Source organism: Labrus bergylta, chromosome 6, assembly GCF_963930695.1.
Source record: "Labrus bergylta chromosome 6, fLabBer1.1, whole genome shotgun sequence".
NCBI lineage: Eukaryota > Metazoa > Chordata > Actinopteri > Labriformes > Labridae > Labrus > Labrus bergylta.
Genome location: NC_089200.1, coordinates 32,509,917 through 32,526,778, shown reverse-complemented (window position 1 = coordinate 32,526,778; position 16,862 = coordinate 32,509,917). Strand labels below are relative to the sequence as shown.

General features: G+C 43.6%; 1 protein-coding gene across 4 annotated transcripts in view; it reads right to left on the bottom strand.

Annotated features, from left to right (window-relative positions):
- Positions 1-1,760: 1,760 nt before the first annotated feature.
- st3gal3a (ST3 beta-galactoside alpha-2,3-sialyltransferase 3a) overlaps positions 1,761-16,862 on the bottom strand; it is a 29,712-nt gene continuing 14,610 nt past the window's right edge. For 2 of the 4 annotated variants that reach the window (XM_065956232.1, XM_065956231.1), the window contains 7 exons: positions 15,796-15,859; positions 13,226-13,321; positions 12,827-13,013; positions 12,559-12,669; positions 7,838-7,984; positions 7,278-7,424; positions 1,761-5,238 (listed from right to left, as the gene is read on the bottom strand). In XM_065956232.1, the coding sequence (XP_065812304.1) occupies positions 5,134-5,238; positions 7,278-7,424; positions 7,838-7,984; positions 12,559-12,669; positions 12,827-13,013; positions 13,226-13,321; positions 15,796-15,859 (857 nt within the window). In that variant the 3' untranslated portion in view covers positions 1,761-5,133. The remainder of the gene's footprint in view (positions 5,239-7,277; positions 7,425-7,837; positions 7,985-12,558; positions 12,670-12,826; positions 13,014-13,225; positions 13,322-15,795; positions 15,860-16,862) is intronic. The other 2 variants (XM_065956233.1, XM_020658585.3) reach the window with 2 other exon arrangements.

Here is a 16,862-nt window from a genome sequence, read left to right as displayed (position 1 = left end):
TTGTGACAGGGTTGGTCTTCATACCAACAGTCTAAGAGCAGTCATGCAAAAACACATATAGAATACAAATCAATGTTGTCATGGAGTAATGCGGGATGTTCATGCAAGATTGGTTTTCTATTTTTCTTGTAAAGGGGAACATCCTTAAAAGAACTAATCACCCACATCTGTTACTGTTCATGTGCTTTAACTCATCCATTACTACCATAAAGCTGCAGATCTCTGCTAACAGTTAGCATCTTCTCACCAGACAAAATCATGTTAAGATTATATTTTAATGCAAGGGGCAAACTTATAAGACTTATTTGTGTGTGAACAGTTTGGATCCCAACAAGACTGACTCTTCAGCCATGTGAGGCAAAGACCACAGACTGTGAATATAAACGTACGAAGCCTGAGTGAGGTCACCCGTCTGTTCCTGCAGGGGGCGCTGGAGTCCCATCGATGGTGGTCTCCATGCTGGAAATGCTGTCTCAGTCTAACTTTCAGTCAACCTAACGACAGGCTGAGAGCTGAGGCGGGTTTTAAACCTCCTGACACACCGTTACACCACGCCCACCTGTCAATCAGGTCAGCTACACGCCTTATTGTGAATAACTCTTATCCTTCATCAAATCAAAACTGATGAGTCATCAAAACATTCACCCCCTGTACAGTGTGTGTCCATCAAGACATGAGCTAATCACACCTATTTCTTTTTTTGAACCAGGCTGTAAACATGTTAATCTCTGCTGTAAAAACAGTCTTTTTAGAATGGGTGTGTATGTGACTTCCTGTGCTTCTGCAGCCAGCCTCTAGTGGACACTCCAGGAACTGCAGAATTTTACACTTCAGCATGGGCTTGTCTTTGTTTTTTCAACACCGGAGGTCGCCCTCGTTTCATACTCTACACAGACTGATAAGATCTCCGACTTCAAGGTTAACTGAACTGCTATTTATAGACCACGGGGGGGGGTGGCTGTAAGGAGTGAAGAATCCAGAGAAATAGTTCACAAACTTTTATCAATCCATGAAGCTAAGTGATGAGAAATACTAAAATGGTGAGTAGTCTTCTAAGTTCTAAGTCAGTGGTTGTAAACTGGTCTAGCCTCAGGAATAGGCCCACGAGGACAATAACTAATCACACCTATTTGTTTTTTTGAACCAGGCTGTAAACATGTTAATCTCGGCTGTAAAAATAGACTTTTTAGAATGGGTGTGTATGTGACTTCCTGTGCTTCTGCAGCCAGCCTCTAGTGGACACTCGAGGAACTGCAGGATTTTGCACTTCAGCATCAGCTTCATTTTTCAAGACTGGAGGTTGCCACTTGGATTGGACACACAGGTGCTTAGGTCTTGAGAGTTCCAATCAGTATCAATACCATCCTACATTTCATCATCCTCATCATTAAGTTAGTAGGTATTCATGAAAGAGCTGGGTCTTTAGCTTTTTCTTAAAGGTGCAGAGGGACTCTGCAGATCGAATGGAGTTTGGAAGTTCGTTCCACCACCGGGGGGCAACAGAGGAGAAGTGTCTTAGGACCCTGTTGTGAAGGAGGGAGTGTATACCTGGATGAGTTTAGGTAAGGACGACCCGTTTCTGTGGCTGTTTTTTGTAAGCGAGCAGCTTACATTTGATACGAGCAGTCAGTGCAAGGAGATGAATAGCGGAGTGACATGTGCTCTTTTAGGAAGGTTGAAGTCGTGCAGTTGCGTTCTGGATCATCTGAGGGAGTTTGACAGTGCATGCCGGAAGACCTCATTAAAAAATGACAGACAAGTTGCAACATCATTAAGTCTTTATTTATCAATGAGCTCCTGTGCAAGGCCAACAATAAATATATACAAATACTTTGGCATGAGAACCTGACCAGCATCAAGTCAACAAAAACTGCAGTGAGTCGAGCACAAACTATGCAGGTCATTGTATATGAGGCAAAACACAAATACTCTCACAGACTTTTACAACCAAACTTAAATAATGTGATACAGATCGATAAAGCTGAGTCCATCATGTGTGAATAACACTGACGGTGAGTGACGTCTGGGGGCCTGAGATAGCAGCCTTTCACAGGGCTGAAGGAGGCGAGTGAGGGGAGTGCTTTGGTGTTCGACTGAGACACAAACAATCATGAAGAAGCTTTCAGACAAATCACAGTAAGAAGGATCAGTGACTTAAAAGAAAAGCTTCAGAGAAGGATACTTTCCATACACACATGAAATCAAAAAGTACACATCAGGCAGCAAATGACTCGATATGATCCAACCAGCACGGGACCTCGATTTTCAAGTGTGGCTTAACTTACCTAGGTGCAGTGTAAGCCGGTTCAAAGGTCAAATATTAAGTTTCTTCACAGATCAAATGTATGTTAGAATACATCGTCACTGAGCAGAACCCTAAACATTCATCCTGCTGTTCTTACAAACATCTGTTGAAACTATATAAGCATGTTTAGTAAGTTTATCTGATCCACTGTTTACATCTTTCTTTCAGTTTCCTTCTTCACTGAGTGAGGACGCCTAAGAAACTCTGAAGATCTAGTCTCTGTGTCGTGATAAGGGAAAAAGCATACCAGTAACAAGTAACACAGGATCAAATTAGATTTACTGACCGACTGCCAATTTCCAATCAGTGTGCACTGCGTTCGTTCAGCGCACGCTCTGCCCCAGGGGGTCTGATTCTGGAGCCCGAGCGCAGCCATGAGCAGCTGAACACACATCACAGGAGAACTCCAAGATCTCAGGAGAACTCCAAGATCTCAGGAGAACTCCAAGATCTCAGGAGAACTACAAGATCACATGAGAACTACAAGATCACATGAGAACTACAAGATCACGGGAGAACTCCGAGATCACAGGAGAACTACAAGATCACAGGAGAACTACAAGATCACAGGAGAATTCCGAGATCTCAGGAGAATTCCGAGATCTCAGGAGAATTCCGAGATCTCAGGAGAACTACGAGATCACAGGAGAACTTTGAGATCTCAGGAGAACTGCAAGATCACAGGAGAACTACAAGAACTCAGGAGAACTACAAGATCACAGGAGAACTACAAGAACTCAGGAGAACTACAAGATCTCAGGAGAACTCCAAGATCTCCAAGATCTCAGGAGAACTACAAGATCACAAGAGAACTACAAGATCTCAGGAGAACTCCAAGATCACATGGGAATAAAGAGAAAAAGGTGCTAACAACATGTGTCTTCGTCTCTCAGAGGATGATTTGTTGTTCTTTCTGTTTTGACGTCATGTTGATAAAGTGATTAAACATACGATCAGGAGTCTGTATGTTGCGTTTTACTTTGAAATTGACCGAGCGCTCTCTGTTTTTCCTTGTCTGACTTCCTGTCTGAGCATTCTCTACCGCCCAGTTTGACACATGCTTACAGTGAGCAGGGTTGAGTGGCGCTGCAGGCACACTCTGGAGACGGCCCTCAGCGCTTGCTACTTTGTAGAAATTGGCAGTTAAGCTGATTCTCATCAATAATGTCTTATTTCTTTGAGACATTTTCCGGCTGATGTCATGAAGTCTGACCCTGGGGGTTTAAGGGTTTGTTTGATAATCTTGGATGAAGCCACCTTGATCGACCTTCTGCTCTTTATTTGAAATGAAATCAGAGAGTTGATCATCACATAAATATCTGCAGGTTGAGTATAGGATGTGCTCACAGTAATATGCAGAAACACATTAAAAGTCTTTGTCACATGCAGGAGGAGAATGTCTGCATGTTTGAATCTCCTGGCTATAAAGACTCTGGAGACTCGACAGTCAAACCCTGATGCCACCAAGCCGGTCCATAAGAGATTCAATACACTGCTGTCTGATATGATGCCGTTACCCTCCATGTGTCAGACATAAACATGACCTGCAGGTGTTTGTATACTGTATGTTCTCCACGCCTCTATGAGTGAGAAACGAGGAGATGTCTGAGTGAACTGAGGACACAATGCATTACAGTATGCACTTTAAAAAAGCAGACATGTTTTCAGTTAAACAGCATGCTACTGTGAAATAACCGGAGCCTGAACATCTCACTGGGCGTCCTACACAACAGTTAGAGTGAGACCCAACCTGTTGGGTCACATGAACAAAGACTCAGTAAGGTCCCGCCTCATGTCCCCTGGCCACAGTCTTGCAACACGACACCTTTGTCATGTCTCCACAATAATGTAGACGTTCATAGAAAATAACTCTAACTTGACCGGTTGATTAACTCTTATCACAACAAGCAGGTTAAGATTTACTTCCTGTTGTTTTTCAAACAGAACATTTAGCAAAGAAGTCTACCGTTTTCAAAAATGTAAAGGTCCAATCAGTGAGATGTGTAGTGAGTGAAATGATAAAGGTATCTTACTATATGATCAGACATTAAAGAAACATGCTATGTTGAAGTGCTGGCTTCTCTGACAACAATGCAGCAGTCAGTATGTCCTCCTTCTAACTTTAGATTCTGCTCCTGAATGCTCTGGATTTGTTTGGACCAGAGAAGGTAGGCGCTTTTAAGACACCCCCCCCACACGGGCGTTTTGGACGCCTCTCGGTTTGTCAGATATGAGAGCAGTTATCAGGTCAAACCAACAGGTGTTGCAGCGATGGAAGCGGGCAAGAGAAGTGGTTGGACGGCTGATTTAGTGTGTGTACCTTGCTGAACAGAAAAACATAACGATTTCAATATTTATAACTTTTAAGTATGATGCAGATTACATTCAAACATATAAGCAGAAGGACACTTGTAGAGGTATTCTTGGCACAGGCTCAGTCAAACATCTTTGTCTGCACCTTCTCTCTCCAGTCTACAGCATGTCCAGATGTAGGCCAGCCTGCTTTAGGTGCTGGGTTCGATCCCCGACGCTGACGTCACGCACACACACGGAAAGAAAAAAAAAACACACCTGCGGCTGCGGTTAGGACGAGCTACATACTGCAATATAATGCATAGGCCATTTACTTCCAATATGATAATGTGCCACGCTATGGCAGTGTTTCCTCGTCAACAGGCCTCATTGATCACAGTGTGAACACTGACCAACATGTGTCACAGCTCCGATGGCTGGGATTACACAACCTTTAGTTTCCCTCCTCAGGTGCTGGAACAGCTGGAAGTGAGCACAATGCTGCATTCAAGAGCCTTCAAGCTGATTGTAGACCATCAGCACCCTGCACCACAGACCCCGTTGGTCCAGTCCTGGATAACTCCAGCCTTCACCAGCTTCATCAGGAACTCTTTCTCTTTAGATATGTTGTGAGTCCAGGACTGCAGAGGGGACAGAGAACACAAGAGAGGATGTGGGAGGTTTAGTTTGGAAAAGCACACACACAAAATGGACTTTGATATTTTTGCTTTTCACATTAAATATCATGAAAACATTTTCAAAAGACTGACCACAATAGAGGCTCCATACTACGGGCAGTGATACACCTTATTCTCAGGTTGGGGGGTGTTAGTTTGTCAGTGTGTCTGCCTAACTCTAGTCCAGATCAAAGGTGTTCACACTTTGACACTCTTATCCTTGTTGGTGTAACAAAGAAAGTGAAGTCCTACATTGCAATGCTACAGCAACTAGCAGCATCTGATTCATTAGCAACATGTTCACTACCTGTGCTCGGAGATTGATTTCAATAAAGCGCGGCTGCTGCCATATGGACATAAAAAAACTCTCCACTCACTGACTCACAGACTTTTTTTGTGCTATACAACGAAGTGTGTGACGGTTCTGATGCCTAATCCTAATCCCAGTTTATATATTAGAAGTCATTTACATGTTCTGTTTCGTTAAATGAGCAATATGGGTACTGCAGTCCAGATTCTAAACATTGTAGAGAGCTGTCCCCCCCCCCCCACCCCCCCCTCCGCTCACGAAGGTTGCCATGTGGTGGTGGAGTTTATGAAAACTGTTGCCTTCTTTTGTTAAAATGTTCTAAATGTTGCTCGTTATTGCATGATGCTACCTACCTGTAGATAAGATAATGGAGGTTTATAAAAAAAACATGCAGTCATTTTGCTGTCAAGATGCACACAGCAAGTGCATGTCTGTCTGTGAAAACCTGGCTAAGAGAGATTTATCAGCTGTCTGAAGACTGAGTCTGTGAAGTGGAGTCGACAGCGACTTAAGCAGTGCATGTAGTGTGCTGTGACAGTGCTGCTAAAACACTGGTCCAGTAACATTCACACACTTGAGATTTCATACACATCTCAGGCCACAACTCAGCATTCTGGGTAAATCCCACACAGCGTCCTATGAGGCATTAATCATAGAAAGGTCACAGTAAACTGTTCCAGTGCAATGTAAACCTGGAAAACTGACCAAGAAGGATGGTGGATGACAGGTCGGTCCGAATGCTAACAAATATGGGGGTTGTGTGGGAGTATCGCCCATTAAGAGTAAAACTTGCAGTGTCGAACAGCTGTGGAAGCAGATGAATCATAAACCCAAACTAAACTTGAAACTGACCACTGCAACAGACACGTCCAGAGTCCAAAGTGCTGAGGTCACACATGAAACAGGGCACATTTTAGTTCTGGACTTTGAATCTCAGACTTGTGTCAGAGACCCTGAGGGGCCATGAATGTTCATACATTGTAATCACCTTGTAATGAGGTTAACAACTCTCACTGAGACCGTGTTTGTCTTTTCCTACATGCTCATGAGTATCAACTTCACATCTTTACTTGACCTGTTGGTAAACCTTTGATTGTAAATATTAATGTTTGAAGCCTGAGTGACATATCTGTTCCTGCAGGGGGCGCTGGAGTCCCATCGATGGTGGTCTCCATGCTGGAAATGCTGTCTCAGTCTAACTTTCAGTCAACCTAACGACAGGCTGAGAGCTGGAGCTGAGGCGGGTTTTAAACCTCCTGACAAACCAGTCTGCTTTTTCATCATCGTATAATTGAATTTTAAAAAGACAGTAGGATAAGCTGTTGACTACTCATTCTCAACCTTCAAACTGTGTATTAACTGCCAGTTTTTGGGCTCATGTAGGACATAATGAAGTTCTGACACAAGTCTTACCCTGGCAGTAGTTTGGGTCAGTGGCAACTGAACCTACACTGCTTAGGGTGCACTCATGCTAGGCAATCCGTACCCCCATGGTCCAGCTCATTTGACTAATGTGAGTGCTCTGTTCAATGATCTAGCTCGGTACACTTTCTTGGCCCTGGTACGGATGGAAGAGGTGGGCTTCGGCATGGTACAGTTGCTCATACACGAGCACACAATGTGGTTATTCCTGGAGTCGTGTGAGTGCAGAATAACCCTTTGGTGCATCTTTATTAATCAGGCCTGTAGTTACCTCTTTAATGGCTGACATCCTGATCTTCTCATAGTAGTGGAGAGGAGCATGGGGGGTGCTCATGTTGTAGCCAAATCCAGCCACAGCTACTTCATCGCAGGTATGAAGAGCCATCGTTATGGCAACTGCCCCCAGGGTTGGGATATTCTAAAAGAACAAAAACAAACAGACATGCATAAAGAGTTGTTTGAAAACAGGTGACCAAGCCGTGACCCGTCCCCAATCACAGCCTGTAAGAAGGGAACATGTAAACGATAAACAGAAGTTCCTCATTAACACTAAATGGTTATGTGTGGATATCTTACAGATGCTTCTATTTATAAGAGGCTAATGGTAACACTGTTTGTTTTCAGGTTGTTGTCAGGCTCTGGGCTTTCTGCAGCATCTGTTGTGTGTTCAAAGAGGCCTTCATTATGCAAACAGACAGACAGTGGAATCAGCTGCCAGAGCTCCTGACCGTTAACTCACGGCTGTGTGTGTGAAACAACTCACTGTTCCTGCTACTTCTCTGCTCAGAACAGAACAGACATAAACTGCTAGGAAAACAACAGGTCTCTCACCCCTTTGCCCATCTGTCCATTGTTGTGAGGAAGGCCAATGAGCTTGAAAGAGGCCTCCTGGATGAAGTAGGGGTTTAGGATGCGCATGTCGCTTGGCTCCCTTGGAACATGCTTGGCCACCGACTTCCAGAACCCATCAGTGCTGCGCTGAGAGACAAAGAGTGGGAGAATGAAACCGTCTGGTTAGTGTGACCTTCGTACTAACAAAATGTGCATCAATCAAATAAAAACACACAAATAAACAGAAAGTGATTCCATATCAGGCAGCTGGTTTTAGTTTGTATCGATCTCAAGAATATTACGATTAGGATCGACCAAAAGAACTCGATAGAAGCAGCAACGCAGCCAGACTTACAATGACGGTAGCAATCAATCCCTTATTTACACTCAGAGCAACATTATAGTTCAACTGGAGTCGTGTTTGTGTCTGCCTGATAACTGAATATCAGAATCTGCTCTCCTTTTATCTCTAGTTTGGTCTCAACCAAGTCCTAAGAAACATATCTGGCCCTTAAAGGAAGAGTGTGCGACTTTCTGATCCAGTAGACGTCGCCCTTGAGCACCAGCTGAAAACCAAAACAAACTGCTGTTTGGCCACACCTCCTCCATACTGAAGCCTCCGCTCTCCTCCAGAGACACACCTCCAACCCCCCTCTGCTCACCTTGCCCGAAGAAGTCTGGCGCAAGCAGTGGTCGCCTTTGTCTCGAGCTGCAATCACTGTGTCCTGCATTGTTGTGTTAGCATGCTAATGTTAGCGCTCTTTAGTTAGCTCGTAGCTTCACATTTCATGTAAACTGACACAGAATGAGCGTGATCTAAAAACTCTTACTAACATCCAAATAATCAGTGAGTATGTTCTTCTTCTCTCTAGTTCTTGACTAAAACAGCTTTTATACACAAGGGGAGGAGCCGGCCGTCCCATCCATGTAAACACAGCTCTGACAACAACACAGCCAGCGGGACTCGAGCTTCTCCCTCATTGTAGACAGTCATGACTCAGAGACACATTGACACAGGATAGACTGAATTTATGATTTATTGATGTAGAACATGTCGCACATTCTTCCTTTAAACTGACACTGTTAATTATGATCAATTCTTACAACGGTCAGCTGGTGGGAAGGGATGCAAAGTGGAGTGGAAAATATGATGGCATTTAAGCAGCCCAGTGAAAGCAATACTCTGAACGGAGGCTTGGACGGGGGGTCAACACCATTTAAACACTGATGAAAAACAAGTAGTGCAAACAAAGCCAGTCAGAGAAGGAAGCCCCCATATCAGTGTATCCGGGGCCATTACACTAATTATGAGCCGCCTGCCCAGCAGACCTTGAGGCTCTTTATGAACAGTTACTGGGATACCTGCTTCTCAGTCCACTCAGGAATGTTAGAGTGAGGTGGAGGGAGAAACCCAACAGCAATGACATGAGCTATTAGCGTACTAGCATAGCACTGTTACCCTGCTAAAGAGGATTACCACCTGATCTGTCATGAGGAGCTCACGGTCTGAGACCATTTTGCTCTTCTTACAGAGTGGGAAACCAAACACCACCGCTCCACCGGCAGCACTGAGCGGACACAACAGTTCCCGGGGAATCCACTGGCACAAAGCAGAAGGGATCAAACATGCCTCAGTGGGGGCGGCTGTGGCTCAGTTAGTAGAGTCGTCGCCTCTCAACCGGAAGGTTGAGGGAAGGTTCAATCCCCAGCTGAGCAACATGTCCAATGTGTCCTTGGGCAAGACACTTAACCCTGAATTGCTCCCGCTGCTTCAGTGGTGGTGTATGAATGGGATTAGTTACTTCTGATGGATGATACTACATAGCAATCATCACTACCATCAGTGTGTGAAAGGGTGTGAATGTGTAGGTGTGACATGTGGTGTAAAAGCACTTTGAGTAGTCGGAAGACTAGAAAAGCACTATATAAGCTCAAGTCCATTTACCATCAAATGACCAGCAACTCTCACATCTCTTTAATAACACATCAGTGAATATGTGCCAATATTTATAAGTCTACACCAAGCAACCTTGGAATACAGTTAATGTGCCAAGATCAAATTTCTATTACCATAAAGTCACACCGGTATATAAGATGCAGTGTGATTTTAGGGGATCTCTCAGAGAGAAAAAAAACGTTAAAATTCTCACTGCCTCCCTTCGCTCGTCACTCACTTTCAATCAGTCCAGCGCTCTACAAGCTTTATTAACTGACCAGTTTACCACCGTTTGCTTTAAATGCACCATTATGACCTCATGAGGGAGAAAAGATGGTAAAAAGTCGAGCCTTGTAGTGTGTAAGTGCTCTGAGCAGTTTACCATTTTAATCATGTTTATAAGAATGTGCAGCACAGTGAGGAGATGTCCTCATTTATAAACCACAGACCTACAGACAAACATCAGGCCACATGATCAATTAAAGTCTTTAGACCTTCTCCTTACTGCTGTCTCTCTCTCCTTCATCCAATCCCTCTCTGCCATTTACCAGCTTAAAAACGCACTTGAGCACTTGGTGATTTTTGTACAGAAAATCTATTTTTATCTGAATGCAGACGAGGGAATCGAGATCCAATCGCAAGGTCAATCCAGATCTAAAATGAAGACTTTCTTTTTTAGCAAAAGTGCCGTAACTAAGCTCAGCCGCCATCACGTCTTTGTACCGTTCATATTGATTCTGCGACGCTGTAATGTTGGCGTCTGGATGTTTGCGATTTGGCACAGCAGGAGCTCCACATAAACACACAGTCAGACATGCACGCACACACACACACAGCTCTGCTCTCCCCCACTGGCTTCCATGGTACCGCCTCTCCTCTGTAACACTTCGTTACTACCTCCAGAAGACGGTACAGAGGGGGGATCACTTCGTCCCCTGTTACACTTCTGCGACATTTAAATTGACTCAATGGCTCAATGTGTCATAAACTAAAGTCAAGGAGCAGTAGTCCTGAAATGATCTAGATATTATCAGGAGTGCAGATGTGAAAGTGTGCAGGTTTGTATGTAAGTTTATGGAACATACTGTACACACCTGAAACTCACATAAGGTGAGATGCTGGAGGTAGACGTCAACAGATGACAGACTTTATACTCAGAGCTAGAAGTAATAAATCTCTCTTTTTTCCAGACACTGAGAATAACAAGATGAACCTTTAAGTGTCAGGAACAAGCATTGCAACAAGATGTACTTTGAAGTATTTACAATCAAAAATATGTAAATGGGTTTAGAAATACCCTCTTTAACAAGCTGCTTCCTGTCTATATGTGGCTCAGGAAGATAACTTTGTTGATGTGTTAATTTGTGAATGTGTGTGAGTGAACAGTCTATTCTTGAAGCTTCACATGGCATACTGCAGGTACTATTACAACTGTTATCTTTAACTCAAGGACATGGCTGCATTCTCCAAGGTTGATAACACAGTAACACAACACTCACCGAGAAGAAACACGGGCGAGAAGACTGCTGCTGCCAACGGCCATTGTTTGTACACGCAGGAAAGGAGCCACATACTGGATTTGAACCCGGGCTGCCCGCTTTGAGAGCAACACTCTTTGTACATGGGGCTCGCAGACTAACCACTAAGACACTGGTGCTCCAATAAAACATGTTCCTAACAAGCAACAACCTCCAGTGTTGAATAATGAATCCGACGCTTAAGTGTAAAATCCTGCAGTTCCCAGAGTGTCCACTAGAGGCTGGCTGCAGAAGCACAGGAAGTCACATAGACACCCATTCTAAAAAGCCTGTTTTTACAGCAGAGATTAACATGTTTACAGCCTGGTTCAAAAAAACAAATAGGTGTGATTAGCTCATGTCTCGATGGACACACTGTACGGGGGGTGAATGTTTTGATGACTCATCAGTTTTGATTTGATGAAGGATAAGAGTGGCGACTAAGCAGCAGACTCCGCTAACGATGCTTTGATGAGAATATGTGTGTTTGTATCAATGCTACGTGTAGTTAAAGAGAATCTCAATGTGAACTAAAGAGTGGAGAAGAACATACTGGAGAACAGGAAACATGCAGCAGGAGGTTCATTAGAGCACAGAGATGGTAGAGGTGGCGTGCAGACAGTCTATGGTCGTGCAGTGATCACAGGGAATAAAGGTCACCACCCCCTCCCCACTGGCTCCAGGTGAATTCTCCTGATTATATCCTGCTGTGTTCTCACATCAGCTCACTCTGACTTTCTGCAGAATAAATACGAGGAGGCTGGAGGAGAAACTCCGGGTGAAGAGTGATAAATAAGTTGTTTGTTGTTTGAAGCACGTTATATTTCTCCTTTAACCCGGAATAATAATCTATATTGTGATGATTGGTCATGTGACCATATATGTTTTACACACGTGTGTATGCTCGTGATGATGCTGGGCCAGCCTGAGGAAGCTATAGGCCAAATGCATTGTTCGCTCACAATAAAATGAGGTGAAGTCATTTTCAGACTTTTGATTTTTTCATTTTATGGTTCTGCAACCGACCGGCACCTAAGTAAATAGGTTGGCTGTGCACGGGGTATCCTGTTGATCGTGATATATTTGACTGTTTGCGTTCACACATGCCGCACATACTGATTAGAGCTCTCAAGAACTGCTGTCACAGTGTGCTTTGCCTCTGGTCACTTCCTGTCAGCACCTGTGTGTCCAATCGGACTCAAAGCTTATCGTTTGCTCTTACTGACATTGTTCCCTTTTTTCTAGATCCTTGCTTGTGTTGTACTTACTCTCTGATGTACGTCGCTTTGGATAAAAGCATCTGCTAAGTGAATTGTAGAATGCAGCTGCTCCTGGAAGTATAAGGAGTTTTTCAGGAGCTTTCTGCAGGTGTGAAAGCTCTATTAAAGGGATATGGAAAAGCTTTTGTAAATGTAGTACATATCAAAATATGTTAAAAAAAACAGTTGCACGTTGTGAAGCTGAGTGAATATCAAAGTGATCCATGTCACAAACTCCTGAGAACATCCACAAATTAAACATGTTCCTCTGCCTTACCAGCCTCTGGTTGAAGACCATGTATCGAAGCCACCTGAGGTCGAGAGCTTTGAAGGCGGACAGGACAAACAGGGACTGTGACTCGTAGCGTTCCGTCTTCTGGATGGCCCCCTCTGGGTAGGTGATCCTCATGGTGGTCTTGGAGCCGACGTCTTTCTCAAAACCTTTCACTGGGGCCTCGTTCAACCTGCAGCACACAGCAACACCAACAATCACAACTGCACAGCCATAAAACATGTTCTAGTTCTTATTGCTTGTTTTTTATTATCCATTATTGTTCAAATGTCTTTATGGCGTCACGTTGTTATTGAAATATTACGTTGAACAAAGTTATCACACATTGCAATTTTCACTGGCCTAGCAATGGGTAGGATGTAGATTATTTGTGTCTTTACGTACCTGACCACAACATCGATCTCATCGATTCTCGGTCCCAGAGACTTGTTGGCGAGGATTCCTCCGTTCCCTATGATGATGCACGTCTTACAGCTCATACTGTAACACAGCCAGGATGAAGCATTATGATGTGCTATTACTTCACTTCTGTTTCTATCAAGTTTTATTTTTGGGCTTTTTATGTCTTTATTTTATAAGACAGTGGACAGAGTCAGAGGGGAATGACATGCGGGAAAGGAACCACAGGTCTTGATTCAAACCTGGGCCGCCCGCTTAGAGGACTATGGGTACTTCTCATGTCTCTTATTTTCCGTTTCCTCTCTCCTCGATTCTCGCTTGAACCGAGGATCGAGGAGGAGCTAACTCTGAGGAGCTATGATCGAGGAAACATGAGATCAGCCTTCCAGGAAGTCTTGGTGTTAGGTTAACACTTAAATAAAACACAGACATACATGTTGGGAAATAATAAATGAAATTCATCCGACTGATGGAAGCAGCTGATCGAGAGGTGATCGGCCTTCGTGCCTCAGTCAACACTGCATGATCTACTACCAGTCTACTTGCATAACTCTGTATATATTTATTTATTTCTCATTTACTGCACATAGTTCTATTTACATCTGGTCACTACTGCACATAGTTATGGTTACATCTGTTTACATCTGTTAGTCCGATCACTGTCCACTTATATCTACTCTTTTATATTTTGTATTTTAAGTTAAGTTTAAGCTTTAAGTTGTATTTAAATTGACACTTTATATTTAGGTTAAAATGTTTCGTTTACTTGCACTGTTGTTAATTTACTGCTCTGTGTGCCTTTGAATTGCCCCCTGGGGACAAATAAAGTTTTTTGAATTGAATTCAACGATTGACGTCGGGCGATTCAAAATGAGTCCTATGGCTCAAAAATCGGGTCTAAATCGGCCTGAAATTGTAAAGCGTACACCGGGCTCAAGTATCAGTCTAAGTGTTATAATCACTGTTCTGTCTGTAGAATCATTAGAGCAGATTGTCTTTGCTGATCGGTGTCAGTGATTAAGATAACAATCAACACAGACAGAAACGACTATCTTTAATGCACATCTTCACTCATTCATTCAGGTTTGAGACTTCTGAAAACCAGAAGTACTACAATATATCCACAATCCTGCCGCTCGCCTTCTCACACACTCCCTCACCCGTCCGACATAAGATAACCTCAGGTCTGCTGATGCAATCCTCCTGCCCCCCTCCTGCAGGACTAACCATCGGTCCTGGGGGGGACAGTGCCTTCTCCATTGCTGCTCCCAACTTCTGGAACTCACTCCCAAAAACCATCAGAGACTCTCCCCTCCCTCTCCACCTCTTAGGAAATCCCTAAAGTCACCTCTTCTACACGGTCTGCAACCACCAACAGACTCTGTTCTCATCCCCCGTCTCTGACATTATCACTCCTTTGTTTTGTTTCCCTGTTGTTCTTTGTTAAGCGCCTTCAAGTATTCAGTAAAGCACTCTATAAGTGTAATATATTTTTTATTAGAAGACAATGCGTGTTTTAATAAATTGTATATTTAAAAAGATGTACAACATGCGTCTTTTGTGGATGTTGGATGGAAAAATAAACGCTGTCCTAATTGTCTCAGCTGGCTGATGAAAACAGGGTCAGAGTCCTTATAAAGACAAAAACTTTCACCCACAGTGGAAATAAACAGTGATTCAATACTATCAGAGCTTATGACTGACAGACTTGGCGGACTACATTCCTGATTTCTACCGATGTATTTGACCTTAATTAACCCGTGGGGCGGAGCATCAGCTCGAATCAAGGACAATTTTGTCCACTGTTTGTGCTAAACTCCTCTGTGCGAACACAGAGGAGATAGAGGTGTGTTGCTGGAAAAGAGCGGAGGCTTCAGTATTTTCTTCACGGTTTTGCGTACAAGCATCCATGCAAGGTATTTGAAATGGCTGTCTGTGCGTCTGCATTTATGCGCTTGGATTAAGGAAGCCCATCCCCCTAGAGCTGACAATACTGGCATCAAATATAACTTGAACATGGCGAGCGGTTAGGGGACGCAGCAGTATGAGATAACAAGTCAAATCAGTGATGTGGGGATGTTTTGGTAGAGTAAAAAGAAAATGAAGAGAAAAAGGTTAACAAAATATTTTTGTTGTTAAATTAGCAAGCTGTAATGCTATCAAGCTGTTACTTTAGCAGGCAGTCTCGTTAGCGGGCTGTCTCGTTAGCAGGCTGGTGTGTTAGCAGGCTGGCGTGTTAGCAGGCTGGCGTGTGAGCAGGCTGGTGTGTTAGCAGGCTGTCACGTTAGCAGGCTGGTGTGTGAGCAGGCTGGTGTGTTAGCAGGCTGGTGTGTTAGCAGGCTGGCATGTTAGCAGGCCGTCATGTTAGCAGGCTGGTGTGTGAGCAGGCTGGCGTGTTAGCAGGCTGTCATGTTAGCAGGCTGTAATGAAAGCAGCCACCAGCTGATTCTCCAATCAGACGGAAAACTGTGTATTGTTGCATCCCTACATAGTTCCTAACTTTAGTAGCACAGAGGTCTGAGACAATGACAAAGGGGATATGTTGATTAACTTGCCTGTCAAGTTCTTCCCCGAGGCCGTAGTTCTTAGTAGCTGATAGAAGAATATCTATGATCTTCTCTGCAGGAAGGAGAGAGAAGAGGCAGAACAAGAAAACAACAAGACTTCGAGTAACGTTAAATTAAACTTTCCTCCAGACTGTTAGGAAGCTAACAGCTGGCTGGGCTGACATTTATTCCTGTGATGGTGTGGGGGGGGCAGTCCTGGTACCAGTGCTGTGTGTATCCCCTTCCTTCAAGAGAGGGGTACACACAGAACCAGGAACTGTACGGTGGAGAGTGAGCATGCAGACCAGCTGAGGGAAAAGCCTTTTTTAAACACCCTCTTACAGAGAATAGAGCTAACTGTGGAAGGGAAGTAAGGCCATGATGATGTCATCATTAATGAAGACGACAGAAAAGTGTTGATGACTAATATAATAAAACATGTATTGTAGATATTGTTACTGCTTAAAATGTTTTGTTAAAAAAAAAGAAGCTGTCAGCATGAACTAGTTAATCTTGATTAATCTCATGTTATTTTGTCCCTTCAGGCTCACCGTAGATAGTGGTCCTCAGTGTCTCCCTGTAGTCTCAGTGATGTAAAAGAAGGACACTGCTGCATCTTTGAATGTCTCATTTCACTTTAACAAACTCTCAGACAGCTCAGCTTAGGAGTCCAAAGTAATGTTGCATTCATGTGGTGTCGGACAAATCGGAAAAACGAGTTTCCGAGTTTAAAATGCCCTTGAACACCTGCTCAAGTCGGAACAACAACTCGGAAACCCGGAAAAGAATGAGGTGCCCGACTTCCTGACTTGACGTCATAATCGTTATCAAATGGGGGGCAAAATATGTTTTGTTAATGTTAACATACTTTTAATTAATTCAGGTATTGCATATCAACTTTGTGCTCAAATATAACTTTTACCAGAAACATTTCACTGATCTTCTTCTTTGTAGCATCAACGCTTGTTTGTGCTGTTGTTACAACATTCCGACTTTACGAACTGAAATCATGTGAACACACTGAAGTCGGAAGAACGACTTCCCAACTTGGAAACTTGGACCACCCGAGCAGCGCA